Source organism: Phycodurus eques, chromosome 3 (genome assembly GCF_024500275.1).
Source record: "Phycodurus eques isolate BA_2022a chromosome 3, UOR_Pequ_1.1, whole genome shotgun sequence".
Lineage (NCBI taxonomy): Eukaryota > Metazoa > Chordata > Actinopteri > Syngnathiformes > Syngnathidae > Phycodurus > Phycodurus eques.
Genome location: NC_084527.1, coordinates 18,612,054 through 18,627,223, shown reverse-complemented (window position 1 = coordinate 18,627,223; position 15,170 = coordinate 18,612,054). Strand labels below are relative to the sequence as shown.

The window sequence follows — 15,170 nt, the reverse complement described above, 5'->3', positions numbered from 1 at the left end:
CTATAGTTCAATTGAGGTGTTGTGTCACTGTTTTATACAGATAAATAACTGGATGAGCCAAATTTTTCTTCAACTAAACCACAACAAAACTGAGATAATTGATTTTTGGCAATAAAGAAAAGAGGATTGTTAAATACGTGGAGTCACTCTCTTTATATAAAAAAAAAAGAAAAAAAAAGACCAAGTCTGAACCCTTGGTGTACTGATAGATTCTGACCTGACTTTCAACAGTCATATCAAATCAATTGCTAAAACTGCCTTCTACCATCTGAATAATATATCCAAGGTGAAGGCTTGCATGTGCCAAGCAGACCAGGAGAAGCTCATCCATGCTTTTATCACAAGTAGACTTGACTATTGTAATGGTCTTCTGACTGGACTCCCCTAAAAGAGCAGTAAAAAGCTGCAGCTCATTCAGAATGCTGCAGCTTGGGTTCTGACCAGAACAAAGAAGTCAGAGCATATTACTCCAATTCTAAAGTCTTTACACTGGCTCCCAGTCAACTTTAGAATAGATTTTAAAGTTCCGCTACTGGTCTATAAATCACTAAATGGTTTAGGTCCTGAATACATGAAATAAATGCTAATGGGATATAAACCCAGTAGGGCTCTGAGATCGACAGACTAAGGTCAAATAGCGGAGCATAGAGTCCAAAGAAAACATGGTCAAGCAGCATTTAGCTGTTATGCTGCACACAAATGGAATAAGTTGCCAACAGAAGTGACGTCAGCCCCAAGTGTGAATGTTTTTAAGTCCAGGTTAAAAACTTATTTTGTCTCATGCTTTTTAGAGCATTTCCACTTTTAATTGATATTTCTTGCACTGTATGCTGTTGTAATTGCACTTTTATTTTTTTCCTTTGTTTTAAATGTTTATAAGCTTTTATTTTTGTTTTTAAATGCTTTTAATCATGTAAAGCACATTGAGTTACCTTGTGTATGAAATGTGATATATAAATACATTTTCTTTAATTTATCCTGAGAAAAAAATAGTTGCAATTTCACCAGAATTAAGTTGTAATTTTTCTAAAACAAAAAAAAAAAGAGCTTTTGTCAATCACGAATTATGTTGTAATTTTACAAGAAATAAATTTTTCCTTTTTATTAAAATAAAATTGTGGTACAGGAATATGGTTATAAGAAATAAATTAAAAAAAAAAAGAGTTGTAATTTTACAAAAAAGTAGAAACATTACCCAAAAAAACCTAGTTTTATGAGAATTAAGTCATATAACCACTAAAAAGTCAAAGTATTACAAGAAAAAACAACAACAACTTAATTTTAATGTGTGCGTGTATGTGTGTGTGTGTGCGCGTTCATGTGAGATATTTATTGATTTGTGACCTTATCTTGTATGTCCAGAGGACATTTGTTGGCATGGAGGAATTTGAGGGTGTCCACGTGGCCGTGTCTCGCCGCATAGTAGATGGCGTTGGCTCCACTCTGGGGGCATAACAATACACAGTCCAATAAATAAATAAAGTAAAACTAAAAAAATACAAAACGGTATTTTATGTTAGTATGAATAAATAAAAATAAAGAAAAAAACATTGAAAAATTATAAATATAAAAATATACCGTATGAAATAAGAAAAAATAAACTAAATGAAACGATCAGAAAATTTGATAATTGGGAAAAATACAATTTAAAATGTATTGTAGTTCCCATCTATCCATCCATCCAATTTCTTCCGCTTATCGGGTCACGTCGCAGGGGCAGCAGCTCAAACGGGAAAGCTCAGACCTCCCTCTCCCCAGCCACTTCGCCTAGGTCTTACAGGGGGATACTGAGCTGTTCCCAGCCCAGCCAGAAGACCTAGTCTCTCCAGCATATCTTGGGTTGTCCCCAACAGAGGCGTTCAGGGGGCATCTTAATCAGATGCCCGAGCCACCTCATCCGCGGCTCCTCGCTCTATGGCGGAGCAGGGGCTCGACTCTGAGCCCCTCCAGGATGATCGAGCTTCTCACCCAATCGCTAAGGGAGAGCTCAGACACCCTGCGCAGGAAACACATTTTGGTCGCTTCTATACGCAATCTTGTTCTTTAGATTACGACCCACAGCTCGTGACCATAGGTGAGAGTAGAGTATCACAGGACCCCTGCTGGACCCCCTGCAGTTTGCCTACTAAGCAAAGAGATCAGTGGATGACGCAGTCATCACAGGACTGCGCTTCATCCTGGAACACCTCGACAATGCAGGGACCTACGAGATCCTGCTTGTGGACTTCAGCTCTGCGTTCAAGACTATTATCCCTAACTCCTCCCCTCTAAGCTCCTCTAACTCAGCATCTCGCCTACCATCTGCCAGTGGATTTACAGCTTCCGACGGAGAGGACACAGCAGGTGAGGCTGGGGGAAACTACCTCATCTATACGCACCATTCGCAATGCGGCTAAGGATATGTCCTCACGACTGCACCTCACCGCAACCAGCTGTCAAACTCCTGAAGTTTGCAGACGACACCACAGTCATCGGCCTCATCAAAGACAGAGACGAGTCTGCATATTGACAGGAAGTGGAGTGACTGGAGCTCTACTGCAACCAGCACAACCAGGAGCTGAACACGCTCAAGACTGTAGAGATGATTGTGGACTTCAGGAAACATCCGTCGCCGCAGCTGCTCCTCGCGCTGTCCAACTGCCCTGTGTCAACGGTCGATACCTAGGAATTACAGTCTCTCAGGACCTGAAATGGGAGGCCAAAATCAACTCCATCCTCAAACAGGCCCAGCAAAGGATGTACTTCTGCAGCTGCTGAGGAAGCAGTCTGCCACAGAATCTGTTGAGGCAGTTGTACACAGCAGTCGTTGAATCAGTCCTGTGTCCATCCATCACAGTCTGGTTAGGTGTTGCTACAAAGAAGGACAAAATCTGACTGCAACAGACAGTTAGGACTGCCTTCAAGATTATCGGGACCCCCCTACAAACTCTTGAGGACTTGCACACTGCAAGAACTAAGAGAAGGGCAGGCAAAATTGTCTTGGACCCACCACACACTGGTCACCACCATTTCCAGCTCCTTCCCTCGGATAGGCTCTATCGAATAATGCACACTTAAACCAGCAGACCAACAACATATTCCATCCATCCACTCTCAGTACTGCTTATCCTGTTCAGGGTCACGGGGCGCTGGAGCCTATACCAGCTGACTTCGAGCAAAAGGCAGACTACATATTGAACTGGTCACCAGTCAGTCGCAGGGCACATATAGACATGGACTACCATTTGCACTCACATTCACAAAGTCACTGAGTGGGAACTGAACACACATGGCCCGCACCAAAGTGAGGCAACTATACCACTACACCATCAGTGACATAACGTATTCCCCCTTTCCATTAACTTCTTAAATACAAATTACAAATCCATTGTCACATATTGCAATTTTTTTTCCTAATTGTGCACATCTATGCTGGAAAACCATTGCATTACATTATTACTGTACTCATTGTAGTAGCTTCGGCCCTCTACGATATTTGCATAACTGTTGTTGATTACGACCTACTTACGTGGTTTAGGAACCTTTGCACCATTTGCACAATTATCATCGTCAGATTATCACATTACTAGTCACTTTAAATTGCTTGACTCTACATTTGCGCAATTGTCATTGTATCAGCATTAACACGTTACTGGTACCCTTTCATTGCTAAACGACTTTCCGTACTTGTGCTTTTTATATCCTAAATGTATATTTTGTCATGGTGCCTGTTTGTTGTCGTACTAGAGTGGCTCCAACTGCCGGAGACAAATTCCTTGTGTTTTTTAACATACTAATTCTGATGATGATTATGATAAAAAATAAATACATAATACATAAAATAATAAAACAATGAGAAAAAAATATTTGCATGATGGGAAAAATATAATTAGAATCATAATTAAAATATGTCCACCCAGAAAACAATATGTACACACAAAAAATAAATACATAAAATAATGGCACAATCATTTGAAAAAAGTACTTTAACAATGAAAAAAAAAAAAAAATACCCTAAATACATACAAATAGGAAACAGTCATTTGAAAAATGAATAAATTAATAAATACATAAAATAATCAAACAATCAGAAAAAATATTTTGATAATGGGAAAAATACAATTAAAAAATATATGGAAAAAATATGCACATACACAGCAAGCAGGTTACCTTGTCGTGGGTTTGAATGTGGGCTCCTTTCCTCATGAGCAACTTGATGATGTCCACGTTTCCACAGCCGGCCGCTATGAGCAGGGGCGGCGTCCCATGCTTGTTGGGTTGATTGACGTCGTAGTTGTTCAACGAGCCCAGCAGATGCCGCAGCCCCGGAACGTTGTCATCGTTGATAGCATGGATGATTGCCTTCATCACGAATGAGTCTTCCTCATCCTAAATGGTTGGGCCGGTGAAACAGACAACATGGATCATGTATGACATTTAACATCTAAAATGCCATGTCATAGAATTAAGAGGACAAAGTCAGAATATTAGGATTAATAAATAAATAAATAAAAATTGCAAGAAAAAAACCTCAAAATTCGACTCGTAATAAATACTGAAAGAGAAAAACTGTTGTAATTGACTAAAGTAGTACTTGCAAAATAAATTTTACAGGTTGTCATTTTATGAAAAAGTTATGTATGAAAAATATGAAAAATATAGTAATTTAATGACAAAGAGAGAATAAAGATGGGATTCTGTGAGGAAAAATGTACATCTATAAGAAAAAAGGACTTCTACGAAAATAAGTAAAAACATTTACAAAAAGTCAAATTATTTTTCTAATAAGCCATTAAAAAGATGTAATGTTCTGAGAAGAAAATATGATTTTATTAAGTAGAAAAATGTTAACTGTAGAGGGGAAAAAAACTAATTTATTTGAAGGAAAACGTAATTTCTTCCAATTAAAAGTTGAAGTTTTACATAAAAAAAAGATCAAATTTTATAACAAGTCATAGAATTACAATTCTATGAGACAAATGATGAGCTTTTACTAGATGAAAAAACAAAACTGAATTCTATGAGAATTAACTTATAATATTAAGAAATTATGTCAAAACATTACATGGCTAATGTTATGATTGTAGCTGTCATTTTATGGGGAGAAAAGTTGCAATATTCAGAGAAAAAAGTGGCAATACGACAAAATAGTAATTCAATGACAATAATGAGCTAACTCGCTGAGAAAAAAGTTATCATGAGAATAAAGATGGGATTCTATGAGGAAAAAGTTGAAATATGTATATATATAAAAAAAAAAGAAATTTTACAAGAAAAAAATTTGATTCTGTTTCAATAAAGTAGTAATTGAACAGGAGTTATGTTGCAACTTCATAAGCAAAAAGGAACACATTTTATGAAAAGTCCTAATTCTTTGAGGAAAAAAAAAATCTAGAAGAAAAAAAAGGTGTAATTGTACGAGAAAAAAGTCGTAACTATACAAAAACAAGTTGTAAGACAAAAGGAGAAGAGTTATAATTTTACCAGAACAGAGATGAAAAATTTTCATCATATTAGGAGAATTAAGTCATAACTCTACGACAAAAATGTCTAATTCCTTTGGGGTGGAAAAAAATCTATAAGGTTTTACTAATAATATTACGAAAATAAAATAATATTGTGAGAATAAAGTTGTAATTTTGGGATAAAAGAGCTTTAATTTTACAAAGACAAAACTCTCTTTCGTTTCACGTTTCAAACATGATGTACATGTCTCTGTTCTCTTTGGTGCCTACAGGGAGCATGGACACGCTGCTCATTAAAAGTTTATGATTAAACCTGGAATGTGTACAGATAAACTTCACTTGTCACGTTTTGTTTACATCGCTTCCACACCATAATGGACGCCTCTGTGGCCATATTTGCATACACACAGATGCAAACAAACACACGTTTACACATAAGTAAAAGTGAAATTAACACACGAACACACACACACACTGAGGCACACCAGCTGTTAATGAACACACACGGCAAAATCTGTGCATGCGTGTACTGTGGTGGCGTCGTAAGGCCGCACAGCTAATAATAACCATGGTATAATTAAGAATAGGGCTACAGTAGCAGTTAACTAAGACTAATTAAGCTGCCATTGTGTGTGAGTGCATGTGCGTGTGTGTTACCAATGTATCATCACTGCGCGCCACGCTCATGTTGCTTCTGGACAGGAAGGAGCGTGACAAGCGGTTGCACAAGGAGATGAGTCTCACAGATTGCTGAAAAAACATAAAACAGAGACCCGGATTTACTCAACTGCAGATGGAGCAGGCGTGTGTTATTTTTGGAATGATATTCAACAATATTAACGGGCTAGTTTAAAAACTAAAACTTAATTATTTTTTTTTTAACCTATCCTGTTTAGCTGCATGGGTATGGAGAATGGTGGCTCTGTATGCCTTTTGTGCTGGAAGTTTTGCTGTGCAAAAGTGGAGTTTGAAATACTCCCACTGCTTGTTTTTTTTTTTTTTTTTTTTTCCTTCTTTCTTTCTGATATTTAATGAAAATGCAACCGGGCAGAAAAGGGTTTTAGGCGACAGACAGAGGGACAGAACGGACAAGGGGAATAGGAGTGCAAACCACCCCAGAACAATAGTTAGTCTAGATATTTGACCACAAGTAATGTTACGACAGTGAGGACATCCAACAACTAACCAATAGAACAAGATGAGAGAGGACAGAAAAGGGCAGGACAGGACAGAATGTGGGGAATGAGGCCCCAGGAGTCTAGCCAAGAGAAATAGGAATACCCACCACCCACCCTATTACTATGGTTACCAGGTCCCCGACTGACAACCATTACCCCTGTACCGTGATCGTGTGCGGAGGGGTGTCGTGCATTAAAATTGGGGAGACTGGTGGGGATGAGGCGAGACGGTCGGTGCAATTATGACCCACAACTGTCACCCCCACCCATGCCAACCAGCTCCCCAAAGAAAAAGGAAATGTGCATTAAAAATCGGCATGGGAAATGCATGGCGGGCCAGAGAGCAGGCCGGAGGGCTGGAAGAACTGTCCGAGTGAACTCCCCAGCCCGACAATGTGCTCCCTCCACTGATGGGTGTATGATGGATTAAAACTGGAGGACCGGCAGAGCAGTGAAGGGGGGCGACCAGACCGGAGACCAGCACAGATGTGCCAGTATCTGGCCCGGCGTCCGCCTCATCATGCCTCATGCCAGCCTCCCATGGGACCTTGAATGAGATGTGAATGTGCAAATGTACGAAATATGTACAGTGTGAGTAGTAAAAATGTGTGAAGTAAAAGGCTAGACTCCTGAGGGCCCGACCGGCTGAAAGTCCACAAAGAAAAGGGGGTCAACCCCTCTCCCCACCACCGACCATTCCCCAGTGACCAAAACAGGGCACAGAAGGTGGGCCTGTCCAAGGCTGGAGGCACCCTGGCATCGGCCCCAAGTCAGCCGGGCAACCCACACAGCCAGAGTGAGAGAAGGGCGATGATCACTGCAGAGCGCCTCAGGGAGAGGAAAGAGGACGACACAGGCCCAGGGTGCAGTAGCACGGCCCCCAACCCGGAGACCGTGACGAGGCCTCCGGAGTGGGGCCAGCGGGCACCTCACCAGCACCCAGGACCCGAGATCAGCCCCGGGACCGGCAACCCCCAGGAAGGCAACACGGACACAACCAGACCCAAGAGGAGGAGGGGGAAACAGGCCCAGCAACCCCAGTGAGGAAAAATAAATTAATAAATAAAAATCACATTTCAAATTTCATATTTTAAATCATAATTGAGAAAAATATTTTTTCAAATCAAATCCCAAATCGATGAAACCAATCTCTGTTGTGAAATTTATGAGAAAGAAAATCACATTTCGATGAGGGGAAAAAGTTTGAATTTTATGAGAAACAACATCTCAATGCTCAAAGATAAAACGTTAACATTTAATAATTACTTATGAGAAATAATACAATCTCTAAATTACAAGAGGAAAACAATTAATGGAGAAAATAAATATTTTACCAGAGGAAAAAAAACAATCCCAATTCTAGGGGATAGTCATTTCATGACCTCCCCACCCAAAAAAATTGTAGGAGGAAAAAAGTCAAAACAAAAAAATGCCAAATCTATGAAAAAAAACTATGAAATCTATGAATTTTATGCGAAAGAAAATCACAATTCTACAAGACATTTGTTTAATTTATGAGGAAAAAAAGTAACTTATGTAAAATAAAATCTAAATTCTACAAGAAAAAAACTACTTTACATGAGAAATTACTGTAGCCATAAAAAAGTAGTAATTTTATTTAAAAAAAATAAAAATAAAAAAAATAATTAAAAATAAAAAATGCAGGAAAAAAAAGCATTTTAATGAGAAAAACACACAATCACAATACTATGGTAAAAATTTTTCGCAATTTAAAGAGTACAAAATACATTTTACGAAAGTTTAACTGCCACTAAAATAGCATCTTTAATACAGTGCAGGGAATTTATTGCCGCTTGAATTCATCCGAGAGGATGACTACTTGGCTCTGTACGTTGCTGCATTGGCAACAGAGTTGAAATGAGCAACGTGTTGAGAATCAAGTCGAAACATACTTTCCATTTTCTTCGAGCGGCGAACTTCTTGAACTTTTCCATGTTAACCGCGGACTCTTTTCTACTCAGCGCCTGTTGAGTGTCTTTGGGCTGGTTAGGAGAAGAAGAAAAAAAATAATTCAGAATTTATACATTGCTTCTTCACGGTACAGTATAGTGTATCTACTACGTATTGTTGTCAAGGAGGTAAGTGTAACCTTGATCCAGGGGTGCTGAAGGCTGTCCTGAATGGTCATCCTCTTTCTAGCAACACAACATTGACATTTTTAATTGTAAAAATGTGACTTTTTTGTTCCCCTATAAAAATTGCATTTAATTTCCAGAAATGTAACGGTTTTCTCTTCTCATGGAAAATAGGACTCTTATTAATGACCTGACATTTAAAATATATGTTTTAGTATTATTTTACTTCACGATATATTTGTTTCTTGAAAAAAGTGATTTTTAAAGAGTTTTTTAAAAAAACATTTCTTTTATTTCATATTGTTTTTTGTAAAATATGTCATAAATTTAGAGTTTTGGTCATAACTTTGCAAATTATTTTCTTTTGACTTTTGAAATATATTTAACATGACATTGTGTTCTTGTAGATTTTATATAAAATTACTTTGGACATGTTTATTTAATGAAATTATATTTTATCTATAAATATGACTTTTTCAACAAACTTATTTTGTTTTATATCCATCCATCCATTTTCTTCACCGTCGCGGGCATGCTGGAGCCTATCCCAGCTATATTCAGGCGTTGAAGATACCCTCAACTGGTCGCCAGCCAATCACAGGGCACACATAACCATTCGTACTCACATTTACACCTACGGGCAATTTCGAGTCCTCAATCAACCCACCATGCATGTTTTTGGGATGTGGGAGAAAACCCACGCAGGGACGGGGAGAACATACAAACTCCACACAGGCGGGGCCGGGATTTGAACCCCAGTCCTCAGAACTATGAGGCAGATGTGCTAAGCAGTCATGCACCGTGGAAGCCTTTTTATCATTTTTCTATTCTTAAGATAAATATTACTTCAAAATATTATGTACAATATTCAATGTACTGCATTTATAAAATAACTTTTTCTAATAATGTAATTAAAATATTTGCAACCTACATTTTATTTCATCACAGTTAATTCAAAATAATTTTCTTCTAAAAACATGACTTATAAATATAATTAACGTGACATTTTGTTCTTGTAGTGACTTTTTTCCCCCATCAAATTCAATCATATATGATAATTTTATATCACTACTTTTTGTACGAATAAGAATTTTTCAACAAAATGACTACTTTGTTTTATACCATTTTTATATATTTTTAATGTGTGTATTTTGTATGATATTCAATAGATTAAAATATCTTAACATTTTAAAAATGTAATTAAAATGTTTATGTAACTTACAGGTGGAACTGTGGACGACTGGTTAGAAACATCTGCCTTACAGTTCTGATGACCGGGGTTCAAATCCCCGCCTGTGTGGAGTTTGCATGTTCTCCCCGTGCCTGCGTGGGTTTACTCCGGGTACTCCGGTTTCCTCCCACATCCCCAAAACATGCATGCTAGGTTAAATGGCGACTCTAAATTGCCCGTACGTGTCAATGTGAGTGCGAATGGTTGTTTGTTTCCATGTTCCCTGCAATTAGCTGGCGACCAGTTCATGGTGTACCCTGCCTCTCGCTCGAAGATAGCTGGGATAGGCTCCCCTTGTGAGGATAAGCGGTACATAAAATGGATGGATGGATGAAATTTACATTTTATTCACACATTATCATCATCACAGTAATTTTTTTTAATAAAATAAAAATAGGAATTTCATTCCATTTAATTATATTAGCTTTTAATTAAATGAAATAAAAATGGAATGATACTTCAATTATATTCTTGCAGAAATGACTTTTTACATAAATTTATTTCTCTGAATGAAAGTGGAGGTGTCACTGGTACGTACTTGGGGTCTTTGACGAGGAGTCTGGCAATGAAGTCTTTGGCCAGGATGCTGGTGCCACCAAAGAAGTCTTCTTCAAAGGTGTAGTCCACGGCCGACACGTTGGCCAGAGTCTCCTGCTTGTTGTCGCCCAGGAAGGGTGAGGCGCCGCTCAGCCTGACACCACAAGGTTAAACACAGCCTACTTCATCATTCATCATTTTAAAGTTGTAATTTTGCAAGTCCATCCATCCATCTTCTGAGCCGCTTCTCCTCACTAGGGTCGCGGGCGTGCTGGAGCCTATCCCAGCTGTCATCGGGCAGGAGGCGGGGTACACCCTGAACTGGTTGCCAGCCAATCGCAGGGCACATACAAACAAACAACCATTCACACTCACAGTCACAACTACGGGCAATTTAGAGCCTCCAATTAATGCATGTTTTTGGGATGTGGGAGGAAACCGGAGTGCCCGGAGAAAACCCACGCAGGCACGGGGAGAACATGCAAACTCCACACAGGCGGGTACTCAGGTCTGAGTACAGGCGGGTACTCAGACCTGTGAGGCTGACGCTCTAACCAGTCGTCCACCGTGCCGCCTAATTTTGCAAGTAAACAGTTAAAAACAATAATATGAGAATAAAATCATTAAAAAAAAAAAAAAAAAAAACAGGTACAGAAAATGGAGAAAAAAGTCCAAATTGAGTGTGAAAAATTAATAATGCAGTGCAATAGGTTCATGATTTTGTAAGGAAAAAAGTTCCACATCAGAAAAATTTATAATTTGTCAGAAAAAGGTACTAATTTTGCGGGAAAAAAAAAGTAATACTAATATTGTAAAATTCTGAGAATTTTTACATGATAATATTTTGATATATTGCAAGGATAAAGAAGTAATTCTACAATAATTCCTCCACTTGGTGCAGGATCTCTCCCTCGACCCGGAGAGGGGATGCCACCCTTTATCAACTGAGGACCATGGACTCAGATTTGGAGGTGCTTATCCCCGCTTCACACTCTACTAGGAACCGCTCCAGCGAGAGTTGAAGATTGCTGCTTAATAAAGCCAACAGAACTACATCATTTTCAAAAGCAGAGACGCAATGCTGAGTCACCAAACCGGATCCCCTCAACGCTGCATCTAAAAATTATGTCCATAGAATTTAGTGAACAGAATTGGTGACAAAGGGAAGCTTTGGAACCCTCACTGGAAACTAATCTGACTCACTGCCGGCAATGTGGACCAAATTCTGACACCGGTCGTACATGGACCGAACAGCCCTTATTAAGGGGTCCGGTGCCCCATACTCCCGGAGCAACCTTCACAGGAACCCCCGAGGTGGACACAGTCTAACGCCTTTTCCAAGTCCGCATAGAACATGGAGACTGCTTGAGCGAACTCCCATGCACCATCAAGGACCCCGCTGAGGGTATAGAGCTGGTCTAGTATTCCTCCTGAATCTGAGATTCAACTTCCCGATGGAACCGCCTCTCCAGAACTGCTGAATAGACCTTATCAGGGGGGCTGATCCCGCTGTAGTTGGAACACACCCTACGGTCCCCCTTTTTAAAAAGGAGGACCACTACACTGGTCTGCCAATCCAGTGGTACTGTCCCCGATGTCCATGTGATGTTGCAGAGGCGTGTCAGCCAGGACAGCCCTCCAAAACATCCAGAGCATTTAGGAACTCCAGGCAGCTCTCATCCACCCCCGGGACCCTGCCACGTGTATTTATTATGCATAAAGGCGCTTCAGGAACTGGATTGATAGATGAATTAATTATGTATATGGTGTGTGGGCCTCTGCCACCAAGGGGCAGGTGGCAGAGGCGTGCATACCAGAAGCAGCAGCACAATGGCCATTGAATTATCATGAGGCATAAACTGTTTAATTCATTACATTCTATTTAATTGTTATCACTGTATTTTTACATAAAGTACAATAACAATAATAATAATAATGTTGAGTGCTATTTTTCTTACAAAAAAACAAAAACAATACAACAATGGCATTTCCAATTATTTTGACGCGGAAATATGATTTGAAATACGAGTGTGTTTATGGAACGATTAAACCCATAAGTCAAGGCACCACTGTATTAAGAAAACGATGGAATTGTATAAGAAAAAAATAGTAATTTTATGAAATGAAAAATTTTAAATGTAAAAATCCTTGAGATGGTACGATTGGGAATTTAACAGAACACCAAAATGTCAGACAAAGGTGTGCCTGAAGCCTCTGCAGCTCGTCAGTAGCAGATGCTGACTACTAACAGGACAGCTGCAGCAGACAGGGGGGGCAGAGGCAGAACTCAAACCCTTGCAGTCAAGCCAGGGTGAAAAAGGGAACATTTACAATGATGAAAAGCTGCTAATAACATGAACAAGTTGAAGGAGCCAAGTGCGCTGTAGCATCAACATAAAATTTTACGAAAAAAACATGACATCATTTATCATGCCATGAAAAACAACTCCAAAAACAATCTTGTCATGTCAGCAGAAAATGTTTGTGTAAAAACAAGCGGGTTTTTTTTCGGTGTTTTTTTAAAGCTTTCTATATTATTATAAATACGACATTAACCACAATATTGGGGTTCACCTACCTTTACACCACTATAATGCAGATTTAGTTGGGTGAAACGTATCTAATTATCTGTGGTGGAGGTCCCTTGCTATATTGCGGAAATCTGAACTTTACAGTGAAAAAAAATGGACCGGCATTACCAGATAACTAGCAACCCTTTATTGTTCAGTGACTGTTTTTCTCAATGTCTTTATGTCTCAAAAGTGTTCTCTGTCAATTGACTGTCTGTTATCGCACTAGAGCGGCTCCAATTACCGGAGACAAATTCCTTGTGTGTTTTTTGGACATACTTGGCAAATAAAGATGATTCTGATATAACTTTACAGCTTTTTACGTTAATATAAATACATTGTTCCCCTGCTATATTGCAATTCACCAACAATTCCCTATATCATGGACTTTTTGCGGAGTGTATCTGCTTATCTGTTGCGAAAATCCCCACAATATCGCAGCAATCTGCACTTTATAACAAATGCAGTGTTCACCCTCCATTTGGCGGTTCATCGAGCGTGACCCCGCTATATCACAAATTTTTTGGGTGGAACATATCTACTTGTTTGTCGAAATTTCTGCTATGGCTGGGACATCTTTTAATGGGGTTTGAAAGTTTTTTAGGTTGCTATAAATACTGTACAAATTGGAACATTACAAGAAGAAAGTCCTAATTTTATGAGGAAAAAAAACCTCTCAGTATAAAGCCTTTATTTTCTTCAAAAAACGTTTATGAGAAAAAGATGAGAAAATATATGAAAGTTACAATTTTATGAGAAAGTCATTTTTGTAATTCGTAGTCCTCATTTGTTCATCATTAACAATTTGAGAATAAAGTTGGATAACTTTATTCAACGACAATGAAATAACGACTTTACAAGAATAAAGTTATGCTTTGATGAGAAAAAGTTGCACACTTAAGAAGAAAATAAGAAAAAAGTTGTAATTCTGAGGAAAAAGTCATGATTTTGCAATAAAAAGTAATTCATACAAGAATTAAGTCATAATTGCATTCATAAATGTGTACTACTTACAGAATGTATGTTATCACACCAACACTCCTGCGGATAGAGAGAGGAAAGACTTATTTAAAGTTTATAATGTTATTAAATGTTGACTTAACTACAGATATTGACTGGATAAAAGTGTGTGTATGTGTTTGCTCACATACCACATGTCTGCCTCCAAGCCCAGAGGCTCGTAGTTTACCACCTCAGGAGCTGCAAGGATAATATGCCAACAATATCTTCAAAATTCAACCCCCTAGGCCAGTTTCACTTATCATCATGAAATGTGGTAGACATGTCTGTTATGAGTAGATTCACTAAAAAGTCTCAAGAAGCCATGCCTGAAAAGACAAAGAGGTCTACCATTTTGGTTTAAAGCAGCCATTTTAGAGTCATTGAGGCATATTTACAAAAAAAAATGCATAGAAATTTTCTCATACGCAAAATCACCATCAGATTCATGACACATGGGTACCAGACACCACAGTGCCTATGTTAGTGAATCAGGTTCACTCAAAATGACGGGCTCGTGCCTACGAGCTGCAATTCTGCAGAAACCGCATCCTATTTCCCTATAAAAGGACATCTATCTGATATATCTCAGCCAATGTGCAGCGGTGTAAAGTCTCAAGAGATAAAAAAAAAAAGTCATAAACGGTGTTGCCAAAAAAATTCTTAATCTTTATCCTATTTTTCAAAAAGTTGGTATCATCGAAAAGCTTGCTAAGCAAAGAAACCAACAACATACTTACTAATTTTCAAATTCCAAACTTAAATTAGACATTGTTGTACGTTTTATACTGTACATATGAAGAAAAAAAAAAATTAAGAGCTGAGAATGACAAAACACTGCATACACACGTAAATAAACTTGTTGGTCCCCCTCTGTTAACGAAAGAAAAATCCAGTGGTCACAGAAATAACTTCAATCTGACAAAAGTAATAAGTAAAAAATGTTGCTTCAATTTCTTTTGAACTGTGTTTCAACAGAATTGTTTAAAAAATAAATAAATACAGAAACACGCCGTGACAAAAAATTATGGTACCCTTAGAAAAGATAAAAAATAATTTCACCATAGGGACATGTTCAAACAAAGTGTGTCCTCTAATTAGCGCACAGGTGTCTT

The 15,170-nt window shown here is 38.4% G+C and overlaps 1 protein-coding gene across 5 annotated transcripts in view; it reads right to left on the bottom strand.

Annotated features, from left to right (window-relative positions):
- Positions 1-15,170, bottom strand: part of dapk1 (death-associated protein kinase 1) — a 76,570-nt gene that overhangs the window by 21,923 nt on the left and 39,477 nt on the right. For 4 of the 5 annotated variants that reach the window (XM_061672316.1, XM_061672320.1, XM_061672317.1 and 1 more), the window contains 8 exons: positions 14,208-14,256; positions 14,071-14,097; positions 10,488-10,640; positions 8,733-8,778; positions 8,536-8,625; positions 6,102-6,194; positions 4,150-4,368; positions 1,345-1,443 (listed from right to left, as the gene is read on the bottom strand). In XM_061672316.1, coding sequence (XP_061528300.1) covers positions 1,345-1,443; positions 4,150-4,368; positions 6,102-6,194; positions 8,536-8,625; positions 8,733-8,778; positions 10,488-10,640; positions 14,071-14,097; positions 14,208-14,256 — 776 coding nt within the window. The remainder of the gene's footprint in view (positions 1-1,344; positions 1,444-4,149; positions 4,369-6,101; positions 6,195-8,535; positions 8,626-8,732; positions 8,779-10,487; positions 10,641-14,070; positions 14,098-14,207; positions 14,257-15,170) is intronic. The other variant, XM_061672318.1, reaches the window with a different exon arrangement.